The sequence below is a fragment of the Caretta caretta genome, chromosome 10, assembly GCF_965140235.1.
Source record: "Caretta caretta isolate rCarCar2 chromosome 10, rCarCar1.hap1, whole genome shotgun sequence".
Classification (NCBI taxonomy): domain Eukaryota; kingdom Metazoa; phylum Chordata; order Testudines; family Cheloniidae; genus Caretta; species Caretta caretta.
In genome coordinates this window covers 72106537-72119053 of record NC_134215.1, presented here as the reverse complement: position 1 = coordinate 72119053, position 12517 = coordinate 72106537, and the positions used below count along the sequence as shown (strand labels likewise).

Here is a 12517-nt window from a genome sequence, read left to right as displayed (position 1 = left end):
CAGCCTTGGTCAGGCCCAGTGGCATCACTTCACTCAATTCAAGAGCATCATTGAGCAGCAAGGTTAAGGATTCTTGACCAGCCCTCCTGTGGCTGTGAGGATCACAGGAGATGTTACTACAAGCATGAGCAAGGAAAAAAGGGGTGTTGTATCAAACAGGAAGGAGACGAGTTCTGAGGCAAGAAAGAGACAGAAAGTTCTCTGGGTCCGTTGCAGTTTTTCCCTTGATCCGAGATGTGATCATCTTTGTTTTTACACAGCACAGCAGGTTTTTGTCTTTCTGTTTCATATGTACAGGAAATTGTGGGAAGTCAACAAAAGAGCATAAACCCTAACGCCCATTACCGCTGTGAGACACATTCAACATGCATGCACATCCTTCCATTTAGCAGACACATATCTGTGAACTTAATGATGATTTGGGCCTTTTTGTTTGTTCGTTCAGGGGTTTTGCTATTTCGGGTTTTATTAGAAGCCTTTTAAATATATTTTGCAAACTAAATATTTAAAATGGATTTCCCTGTCTAGACAAAAGTGACCAGGTATATTTGCTGAATCTAGTTACATTGAGTTTCATCTGAATGTTTTTAGACTGGGGATTTTCAAGGAGTTAGTTAGTAACCAAAATCCCATTATAAATCAGTGTGTGATGGACATGTTACTCCCTGTGCCCCCTTTGTAGAGCCCAGCGTTAATGGACAGCTTATCTCCAGGATGATTAGGACAAAATCTGATGCACTGAGTGATTGGCTAACTCAGGGCATTAGGATGTGGAGCTTTTTCACCTCCAGTCGCTGGGTCATGTGCAAGCCGGGTTGGTATTAAATAGTGAGTTGAGAGTTGTTACCCTTGGAACGTATCAGTGGCCTATATGAAATGAACTGAGGAATTCAGTCTAGGTGGACAAGAGTCTAAATCGCAAACCCAGTGTCCGGACTCTCATTCCTGTTACCTTCTCTGGCGTCTCTGCAGAGTGGTGGAAGATATAAATATAAAGCAGTGATCTTTTTTCATACTCGTGCAAGATTTTTTTCCCTGTTCCTTTCCTGCATCTGGTTTCCTGTCATTCTTGCTCTAATTAAGATGATGTTTGTGTTTAAGGAGAATCTTTTGCTGTTATAATCGACCCCTACTTCTGCCTGCCTGTGAAGTCATAAGTCTTCAAGCATGTCCCTAGTTGTTCAGTGGCTCCTGTTCACCCCCTTATTTTTCATCTAAAGAATAACAAGCATCTTTGTTTGTGTAATTTGGGGCATAGTGTGCTATTGATTTTTAAGTAGAACTCCCAATCAGTTGAAATCTGTGTGGAAATCTTGTTAATAATCAATCAATCATATGGCCTCGTTATCATGGAAGGCAGCACATTTGGCAATATCTAGAGCTGCTCTTCTAGTATATGAGTGGAAGTGACAATCCCTAATTACTCCACAGTCTCGCATAGAAATATACGAGGAAATAAAAAGGCAAACTTCTGACCTGGCTTTTTGTGTGTGTGTTTTCCCACTTTACAGACTGCAATGCAATTGTTCACAAAGGCTGTAAGGAGAGTCTCGTATCCTGTGCAAAAGTCAAAATGAAGGTGAGAGGCTTCATGTCGTCTGCTGAACATAACATTTATTTTGAAGTGTTTTAGCATGCAGACATCTTTTGCAACGTGTGCAGGAATGGAATTTCCAGTCTGCTGGACATAACGTCATAATCCCCTGTTATGAGGGATCATTTTCCTCAACTCTCCTGAAATTTATGATACTCGCCCAAATTGTAGATTAATTCTGCTTCCCTTGTCTGATGTGACTAGGGAAAAATCATATTCTAAGTTTTGTAAAATGCAATTCTGTTTGTTTAGAGCCATGGGAAGACAGGGATGGGGACAAGTGGTGGAGGAAGAGGGAAACAAGGACTGGGACTTGCAGCCGAGCAAAGGGGAGGGGGAGGAGGTTGCTCATCTCCCTCTAGTGACTGTCCCATATAAAGGATGCCAACCTACTACTGCTGTGAGTTACCATGTGAGCCCAAGTGACAGGTCTGTGCTGTGGATCTAAAGACTCCAGCAATGCTGCTGATTTTATATATATAATATATATATGTATAATATAATATGGGAGTCAATATGGTTTCACAATATAGAATTTGTTTTTTCGGTTTGATTTTAAAAAAAGCTAGGAAATTACTTACGAAAAAGCCTACTGTATGAGAACATTGTGGTTGAAAAGTCAAGCACTCAAAAGTTAGGAAATGCCAGAATTAAGGTTTGCCCTCTGCAAACTTAATTTTTCTTCTTGTGCATATGCATGATGATACAGTCTTTACATGATCACATACTATATTTCCATAGGACCCCCGCTTCATTCAGTGCAGAGGATGGACAGTGCTCAGGAAATTAATCAGACTTGTGTAGTTAGTGTGGCTGCTGTACTTAGGATTCCTGGCCTCATTTGTTGTAGAACTTGGAAGGTGTGTGGTGAATGAGGCTGGGGCTTTCAGGAAGAGGAAGGATAGTCTTTTTGTTTAGTCATTCGAATGCCACCCAGCCTCTGCCACAGAGTTCCTTTGTGATGCTAGACAAGTCACTTAAACCAAACTTTTCTAACGTGACCCTTGTGTCCTTCCCTTTCTTGGTGCCTAACTTGAGATCCTGAGGTCTGATTTGCAGAATTCCAACTGAAGTCAGTGGGAGCTCTGTTCCGAAGAGATAAAGTGCTGTGTTCTCTGAAGAATCAGGCTACGGGCATCTCAAATCGGACACTCACAATTAATGGACGCTTTTGACATTTCTGCTTCCGTGCCTTAGTTCCCTATCAGTAAAATGGTAAAAAAAGAAGAAGAATTGAGTAAACTACTCTAACCTACACTCCATATTCCCCAAATCAGAAGAGTTTGCCCATATTTACCCTCCACTACACTCCTAGGAGTAATAATACCTTACCTCATGGGGTGTGTGAAGATCAACTAATTAACATTTGTGAAACACTCAGGTGCTACAGCACCATTGAAAAGGCCATCAGGAGATTAATACTTCTCTCTGCAGGGTAGGGTTTGAACAGGGTGCAGTAAGCACAGCGCGGAGCCATGCATTGAACAACGAGGATAACACAGATATTGAATAGCAGTTTGTTAATGGAGCACCCCTTGTCCTGTGCACCTCTGTGTGACCCACGTGAGCATGTACCATCCCCACCGAGCAACTGAACATGCTGCAGCCCACAACTGCACTGGATTTCCCCTGCTATTGCTCCTCCTGGTACCAGGGGCCGCTGTGGCTATGGGCACAGGAACCCAGAGCAGGAAGATACTCTCTCCTGTGCCCTCCACTCTCCCCTGGCAGCAGGGGAAAGAGGCCCATCTGGAGTACAGCAGGGAGAGGAGTCGGGCCTGGGTGTGGTGGGCACAGTGAGCAGGGAGATTGGGATGAGGTTGCAATGAAATATAGAATAGCTCCCCAGTCTGTGAGCACCGTCCATCCTGTGCACTGAATGAGGCATGGATCCTCTTAAAAAAAAAAAAATAGCATCTGATCCTGTAATTAGACTACAACATAATGCATGTGCACCATGGAGCCAAATTAAGGTTACATGGACAACCTTAATTTTGGCATTTCTTAACTTTTAAGTGCTAGACTTTGCAGCCTTAATATTCTTTCAAGGCAGTTTTTGTATGTTAATATAGCTGATTGGAATTCATGGTTCTCCCATGTGTGGGGAGCTCCTTTCCCATCCTGGTTCACCAAGCCACCATGCTCTTCTTGTTCAAGTCTTTCGCTCCTGTCCAATGTTCCCTCTAATTTTTGACAGGCCGTGTGCTCAAAAAGTTTCTTCTGTGCAAATTATTGTGCTTCTGTGCAAATTTTTGTGCACGTGGCGTTTTGCCATGTGCGTGGGGGTTTAGGATCTGTGTGCATGTGCACACGCACAACTTAGAGGGAACAATGCTGTCCTGTCTTTCAATCATAAGCTGTTTGAGGCAAGGACTGCGTTCACTGTGCTGAGCACATAGTTACATTTAACAGCTAGTCACTACAATTATGTATACTGTTCCCTCAATGATCCTTTTGGCTTTAATACACTTCAGCTATCTAGCAATATCAGGATTATTGTCTCCCTATTTTACTTCTTATTGCAAATATTTCTCCATATTTGATTGCATACTTTGTGATGGCTCGGACTGTATCACCATGCTGAAGATAATGCTGCTTGTAGATGGGCACTGTATCTAGGATCTAAGCTGTTCTGAGGGAACTCAGAATGGTGTTACTGCGTAATTAAAGTAAGGTGTCTGTGGATATACACGGCCCTTTATTTATGTTAGGAGCGGGAAAAATTAAACCTATCTCTTTTTCTTTCAGCTACAAAAAGGGATGCTTCAGGCACACGATACCTCTTCGTTACCCACAGTAATTATGAGAAACAAGAGTAAGAAGCCTTCCCTTTCCTCTTTTTCTGGTGTAGCTCCTTAAAAGTTGCTATTTTTCATTGTATTCAGTATAATCTTTTACCCTCGTGTTCAACTGTTACCCATTTCAATACGATGAAAGATAAAACAGTTTAGGATACAGGAATAAAGTGATTATATCCTGTGTGATACGGAACATTTGGGATTTTAGAGGCATTGCTCATGTTGTGCAAATGGTTGGGCCAGTTTTGTGGTACCCATATAACCTTATGCAGATACAAGCTATGGAAGAAAGAGGCCATGTTTTCAGTATTGGAGACACAGTATTTTTAGTGGTCCAGCTCCTTTCTGTTGTTTACACAATGCAATGGAGCTAGATTTTGGCTGTAGCTGGCCAGCTGAGAATTCTCCTGGAGCGAGTAAGCTCTCGGCTGGAAAGATGACATCATAGGTGTTACCTGCGTTATTCATAAACTGTGAGAATGTTTAAAACAACATCGAACTGAGTGTTTTGTTCAATGGGGAAGTTAAAATGGAAGGGGTAGTTCCAAGCTGGGCCATTTCAGTAAGCTGCTTTTGTCAGATGGACCAGCAGCATCACTGTGCGAAACAGGAAGGCTGAACAGGGAAAGAAAAAAGAGGGAGTGAGATGCGGGCGCTAGTGATGATGTGAAGAGATGACCAAGCCCTTCTGCATAACTGGAGGATCTTTCTCTCTCCATCGTGTGAACCAATGGATAGTCAGAAACTCAGTCCTAAGGGGGTCAGGGCAAATGGAGGGTTGGAAGAGCTCAAAGGAGGTGATAAGAGCACCAAGACGAGTTGCTGTGAGTGACTGTTTCGGTCACTTTGTAATAAAGTTCTGCTCAGCTTCCCATGAGAGTGTTTCTGGACTTGTGTATTCCACCCAACCCTCCCTTCCAGCAGGCACTATAGTGAGGAGTCAAAGGTCTTTCTTCCGACATTAGGAAAGCCCAGTGTTCCATTTGGTGCTCTGGTCACCACTTCCCTGCACAGGAACACAATCGAACAATTGAACAGTCTCACAGAAGATGATGACTGAGCATTTACATTGTTCATTTTTTCCTATATTGCTGTAGAAGTTATTTATACATAAGAATATTGTGTCTTAAGAGTTTGGAACTGCCCAGATAGGTCAAACAAATGTAAATCACATTGGTGTTCAGTGTAGGCTCCAGACTTACCTGGGGACTACTTCTGAAGTCTTACTCAGGCAGAACTACTAAAGTGAATGGAAATTATGTCCTGAGCAGGGATATCTGGAATGGGCCCTGTGTTAACAAACCAGTAAAGACAGAGAATGAGGCTAAATTTCAGTGGAGCTATGACAGTTGATACCGGTTGAAGAGGAGATTATTTCTCAGCAAAGAGGAAGTGAATTTTGAGAATCTTGCTTGGTCGAGTCATCATAATGCGTTAGCAAGGAGTTTGGATGGTGTTTCTTACCAGATATCTGGCATTTCTCTTCTAGCCTCACAACCTAAGGAGCGCCCTCGGTCTGCAATACTTGCCCCTGATGAAAGCACCGTAACCTCAATATTCAATAACAGGAGATCACAGCAGACTACAACACTTTCAAAAAGCGTCTCAATACAGAACATTGCAGGGTAAGCCTCTGTGTGTATGTGTGGTATACATACAGTATGCATAGTGTAAGCCACCTACATTATTCCCCATATTTCATTAGGAATACATTTATGGGTGTGTGTCATGTATATCGATGTATAAAATATCACAACATATACAGAAAAACAAATACCACATACTGTCTGAGGAAAGGGCTCAAGATGCAGTTGCTGTGGGAAGTATAACTTCAAATTTCCTGTGTGTTGGGAATTAAAATTTTCAGAAGTTTGCATGTAATGCAGCCATTCAGAACTCAAGCTAGTAGAAGCTGCATACCATCACACATCATCATGCATTTTGTATATATGTATAAAATAATTACACACACACAGAGTGCTGCTATACATAGAGTTTCCATGATCATTAATTCTTCCATTTTCCCTAATACGAGTGATTTTAGAAAACTGTGTTGGATATGTGTTTGCAGAGCTGTGAAGGGGAAAATTATCAAAAGGCTTAGTTTAGAAAAACATCCACAAGATTAACTGCTTATCCAAATGTTAGATGAATTTCATTCAGCTAGAACTTTGCATGTGCAGACTCTCTTGAGAGATTTCCGATATTCCTCAGCATTAGCTGAGCTGGAAATACAGTATCTTGAAAATAAGGCGGTGGAATGGCAATACAAAAATGAAAATAATTAAATTAAGTTTACCAAACTCTTTCAGACGTCAAATGTTCACTTCAGGTTTTAAGGAAATGATTATTTCAGTTAGAAATGTAGATGATCCAGTTTGTTGAGCCCTAATTTGTAGTTATTAGCATTATATATAAAATATATAAATACATGCGCACACAATACATATACCTGTGCATAATCGGCAACACTTAGTGCAGCTTTAAGTTTTATTTAAAATTATATTTGTTTTGTGTACTTTAAAGAGTGATTGATTTGAATGTTGGAGTCCTGAATGGGGTTCTGCATTTCCTTTTTTCTGCAGAGTTGGCAATGATGAAAGCATAGTACATACTTGGAAATTCCTGTCACAGTCAACAGACTCTTTACATAAAATCAGCCGGGTGAATGAATCCACGGAGTCGCTAACTGATGAGGGTAAGAGATCCCAGTGTATTCATCCAAACACTGAAGGAGATCCCATTGTATTCATCCAAACACAGAAGCATGGCAGATAACTGGTTCTTGCTTGTCTTGTAAACCAGAGTTCAGTATACATGATAGTTGTGGACTTGTTTGGTGCAACTAGCAAGTAACCTATAAAAGTACTTTGCATCGTTTGGTACTTACCCAGTAAAATTCAATATAATTGTTTCCATGTCAGTAAATGAGAGTAGATATGGTGTTTGTGGCATTCAGAACAAAGCCTGAAGCTGTAGAAAGCCAATGGGAATTTCAGATGGGACCAGACATCTCTTTATGCTGCTTTTATGCAGGTGCAGACATGAATGAAGGACAACTCATGGGGGACTTTGAGATCGATTCCAAGCAGCTGGAGGCAGAATCCTGGAGTCAAGTAGTGGACAGCAAGTTTTTGCGGCAGCAAAAGAAGGATGTCGTCAAACGGCAAGATGTCATATATGGTGAGATGTGTATTGGTTAAAGAGAAGTGATCCAATTTAGTTTGTAGAAACCTCTAGGTTTGGATGGTCTGTTCATATCTTTTAGTTTGTGACTAATTTGGAAATGTTAAGTCAAAGGGAGTTTGCCATTGACGTCACTGGGGCCAGAGTTTCACTCTTGGTGTTTACTGGAAATGAAGACCTCCAATACCATCTTACTAAGCTTTGGAATTCTGGATTTCACTTACCTTGAACCATCCAAACAAATTGTATCTCCTGGTTTGTCTGGTGATGACCTTTATACACAGTTATCCATGAGTACAGAGTAGTCAATTACTTGTTTTAGCATCTTCTCCCCCTTGATATAAGAGTCCTCTTGTGCTGCACAGAAAAATAACTATATTGAGAGGAGCAACATAGTGTTTTGGTATTGTTATCTGTCCTTCTGCAGTGTTCAGATTCCAGCACAATGGTCCCCAAACTTTTTACCTTGCGCCCCCCTTGCTCCCTGCCCTCCCCCGCAACTGCAGTTGGGAGCCGGGCGCTGAGACTGGGGCCAGGTTCGTGGCTGGGAGCAGAGCAGCAGCTGGACTGGGACCGGGAGCAGAGCCACAGCCGCTCCAGGGGCCAAGACCAGGCTGTGGCTGGGGCCAGAGCGGGGCCGGGTGGCACTCCCTTCTTCCCTGTGTGGAGTTGGCTCAGGCCCCACTTCATGCTCTACCCTGCCCTCCTCCCAAATGTTCCTCCGTGCCCCTCCCCGGGGGGGCAGGCCCCAAAGTTTGGGGACCAGTGTTCTAGCAGTAATGAGAGCGAGCACTTGTTCATATGAACAGAGTATGGGGAGGGCTGATCCACCCCCAAGCTAAGCCCTACCATGCACTTTGTAAAGAAAAAATGTTTTCATGTTGATGATCTAATCAGTAACTATTAAGAGGTAAAAAAAGAATGAAACTGGTATATATCACTGGTATTGGTGTTGCATTTAATGTATTATAGACTGTTTTCCCCGAGTTCACATGTATAAATCCCAGTAACAGTAGTGCAAGTAACACACATGTCAGAATGGGGAATTATGACCCCATAGCATTTCATTACATTGTTAGCTTCTATGAGCCCTTCTAACCAGCTAGATCTGGTGAATGCCTTTCCTTGTCTTAGCAATGCCAAGTACTCTGGGTTGATACAGCGCCTTGTCCTAGAGGATAATAATTTTGACCCATGTGCTTCCTCTGTTGGACCTGTCCTTGTCTCATGCAGAACTGATGCAGACAGAGATGCATCATGTCCGCACTCTGAAGATCATGAGTGATGTGTACAGCAGGGGGATGGTGCAGGAGCTGCAGTTTGAACAGCAAATGGTGGAAAAGGTCTTTCCTTGCCTGGATGACTTGCTGAACATCCACAACCAGTTCTTCCAGCGGATTCTGGAGAGGAAGAAAGAGTCCCTGATGGACAAAAGTGAAAAGAACTTTGTTATCAAGAGGATAGGAGACATCCTGGTGAATCAGGTGAGTGGTGAGAGACACCTGCATGCCCTAAGCACAAGACTGCAAGCCAGGAACTCCTGACTGACAATTCTCTCTCTTAGGGCAGGTCTACACTTAAAACACTGCATTGGTACAGCTGCGCTGCTGTAGCGCTTCAGTGAACATGCTCTACGCTGACGGGAGAGCTCTCTGCTGTCAGTGCAGTTAATCCACCTGAGCAAGAGGCGGTAGCTACATCAGTAGGAGATGCTCTCCCACCGACATAGCGCTGTCTACACACTACACATAGTGCTTAGGTCGGTATGGATTTTTCACACCCCTGAGCGACATAGTTATTTATACTGAAGTGGTTCTGTAGTGTAGACCTGCCCTTATGCTGTCTTACTGGTGGCCTAAGGTGAGTCGCACTCCTCTTTGGGTATGTCTACCCAGCAAAGAAAAACCCGTATCTGGCCCATGCCAGCTGGCGCTGGCTTGTGGGGCTCAGGCTGTGGGGCTGTTTCACTGCTGTATAGACTTCTGGGCTCCAGCCCAAGACCAGGGTCTAGGACCCTATGGGGTGGGAGGGCCCCAGAGCTTGGGTTTTTCTTTGCTGTGTAGATATATCCTTTGTGCCTCCGCTTCCCCGCTTATACAATGGAGATGACAGTAATTGTCCATCTTTGTCAAGCACTTAGAGATTTTCAGGTGAAAGGGTTGCTGTCAGGGTTGATGCCTGTTTTGTTTGTGTATGCCTCATGGGCGGAAAATCATCAGCGCTGGTGACGGTACAGACTGTAGTGTATGGGACTAAGCTGGGAAGCAGGGGATCTGGATTCCACTTCCTGGGTCTGCTGCTGATTTGCTCTGTGACTCTGGGCAAGCCGCTTCACACCTCTGTAGCTCTTTTTCCCTCCCTCTGTCCTTCTTGTCTCTTTGGCGTGCCAGCTCTTTGTGGTAGGGTCTCTCGCTCTGGGTTTATACAGTGCCTAGTCTCCATTCTTTAAATTCCATCGATCTAGTTTTTTGAAAGCTACACTTCAGGCTAGATTTGTACTGACTGTGTAGCCGTCCTTTTCGGTGATGGGTGATGCCAAGTGACTGATCCCAAGAACTCAGTGAGGGGCCAAAATTTTGTTCATGTCTTGCAGTTTTCTGGTGAGAATGGGGAGCGAATGAAGAAAACTTACGGCAAATTCTGCGGGCACCACAACGAGGCTGTCAGTTATTTCAAAGACCTGCAGTCAAAAGAGAAGCGTTTTCAGGCATTCATCAAGGTAGGAACTGGTGGGGGATTTGTGGCTGACCCCCGCAGGGGGTGCATACTGCACGTCGGCACATCTTGGAGGGCGCTTCAGTGGCAGTGTTTTAATTTACGTCTTGTCTTTTTAGAAAAAAATGAGCAGCACGGTGGTGAGGCGCCTGGGGATACCTGAGTGCATCTTACTAGTAACTCAAAGGATCACAAAGTATCCCGTGATACTACAAAGAATATTACAATATACCAAAGGTAGAGCCTGTTCCTTTTCCTAAGCACATTTGTTTCCTCTGTATCTTTCTCCAGGACCTTTCCCAGTAAAACCGCCTAACTCAGAATCAGCCAGCTAGCCCAGTGTTTAGTGCCCAGCTTACTGCTGTAATTAGAGACCTGGATTTCATTTCTTCCAACAGGGTTTCAATCCTCAGGCTAGACAGGCCTGAGAGTGCTGCAGAGATACAGCACTCAGCCCCTGTAGAAGTGAAGTGCCTTGGTAGGTTCATCACTACAGCGATCTCTAGCTAATTATGGAGCAACATGCATGGACTCCAAAGACTCCTGTCTTGTCCACTTCGGATAGTGGCTGAGATAAAGGACCTTGGGGAAGGGGCAAAATAAGGAAGAATAAGATTCTCAGATCTCCAAGAGGATTCACACACTCGCTTTGAACGTTTCTTCCATCCCAGGAATCCTACATTACCATACTTCTAAATACTGTATTCAAAGAACTTGGCCTCGAATATGACTCTTCATGAGTTATTTGTGATCAAGTGGTTACAGGTGATAGGTCCTCAGTCAACTCTCTCACATATTTCTCTGTGTCACATAAGCACCTCTCTGATTCTGCATGATCAGCCCATCAGGAGTGGCCACAGAATCTTAATGCCAGAGGGGTTCAGGGGTTAGAATGGTAGAAACATGTGGGAATAGCCTGCAGAGCACATACTCGCTATGTTCTTGATTTCTCTCAGTCTCTCACTTAGAGAGCAAAAAGGCTCAGTTTACAGTTTAATCTCACCTGCTTTCTGCTGATGCACTCTGTTTAATCTCTGTGAAAACCCTTTATTAGGTGAGGATGAGGTGTGGCTTATCTGTGCCACTTCATTTAAGATATGGTAAACTCCAGGGGTGTTTTTTATATGATTTCACCCACAAAATCCTCTGGAGAATGATGTATATGTAATGCTTTCTATTCCAGTTTATCAGCAGGTGTGCATCCTACAGATATGTCAGCTAACACTGATGAGCCAAGGAGTGGCAGAGACTGACCACTGTGTCTTTATAATCATTAATGTTCTGTAATTCATACCTTTCAAAAGTTTTCATATATTTTGTTCATTTTTTATAAAGTAAATTTATGTTCCCAAGAGACATTATCCTCCTCATACATAGTCGTCTGTCTCACTGGTGTGGTTTATAGAAGTGTGAGTGAGCATCTCTGAATGTGAAACAATTTATTTCACAAATGTGTCACTTCATCAAGACCCAAACAGATGAAAATTTTGCCACTACCGGAAGGGGACCGTTAATCCAGACCCTTAAAACTCTCATTGCTGCTTTACTGAGTGTTCCTAAGCGAATCTGGTATTCAAAAATGGCTGCACCTGATATTCTCACATAAACGGCTATGTGCACAGGGCATTATGGGCGCGCGCCTGTTTTTATACACGTGGTCAGGCAGCCATGCACGTGCAGAGGCTGAAAATGAGGTCCTTATTTACGTTGTCCTAGTTTGCCATAGCTTATGCAGAGTATATTTCCTATGGTTCCCCGTCGCTGTCTTGGTGTCTGTTTAAGGTTTGTGACAAACTTTTCATTTCTTCCAAATGGAACTTGTCTTAGGAAGATATTTTAAAATAGTGCATCCGTGTGCTATAGCGTTTGATGACTCACGGGTAAGGGAAAGGGGAGAAGTAAGAAGTTAGGCTCTGCATACTCACAATAAGGGTGAACTGAAATTGAAGTCTCTCTCTCACTCCTGAAGAAAACGAAGTGGAACATCAAGACTTGACCCAGTCACTAAACCTGGTTAAAGATGTGATTGCTGCAGTCAATAGCAAAGTCAACAACTATGAAAAGAAAACGCGTCTTACTGAGATCTACACCCGGACGGACAGCAAGTCCATCATGAGGATGAAGAGCGGCCAGATGTTTGCCAGGGAGGACTTGAGACGTAGGAAACTCATCCGAGATGGGCCTGTCTCACTGAAAAACTCAGCTGGGAGACTGAAAGGTGAGA

General features: G+C 43.3%; 1 protein-coding gene across 11 annotated transcripts in view; it reads left to right on the top strand.

Annotated features, from left to right (window-relative positions):
* Window positions 1-12517, top strand: part of AKAP13 (A-kinase anchoring protein 13) — a 325971-nt gene that overhangs the window by 287637 nt on the left and 25817 nt on the right. For all 11 annotated transcript variants that reach the window (XM_075133185.1, XM_075133183.1, XM_075133179.1 and 8 more), the window contains 9 exons: window positions 1512-1579; window positions 4343-4409; window positions 5882-6017; window positions 6978-7090; window positions 7429-7575; window positions 8812-9062; window positions 10172-10297; window positions 10413-10530; window positions 12263-12511. In XM_075133185.1, the coding sequence (XP_074989286.1) occupies window positions 1512-1579; window positions 4343-4409; window positions 5882-6017; window positions 6978-7090; window positions 7429-7575; window positions 8812-9062; window positions 10172-10297; window positions 10413-10530; window positions 12263-12511 (1275 nt within the window). The remainder of the gene's footprint in view (window positions 1-1511; window positions 1580-4342; window positions 4410-5881; window positions 6018-6977; window positions 7091-7428; window positions 7576-8811; window positions 9063-10171; window positions 10298-10412; window positions 10531-12262; window positions 12512-12517) is intronic.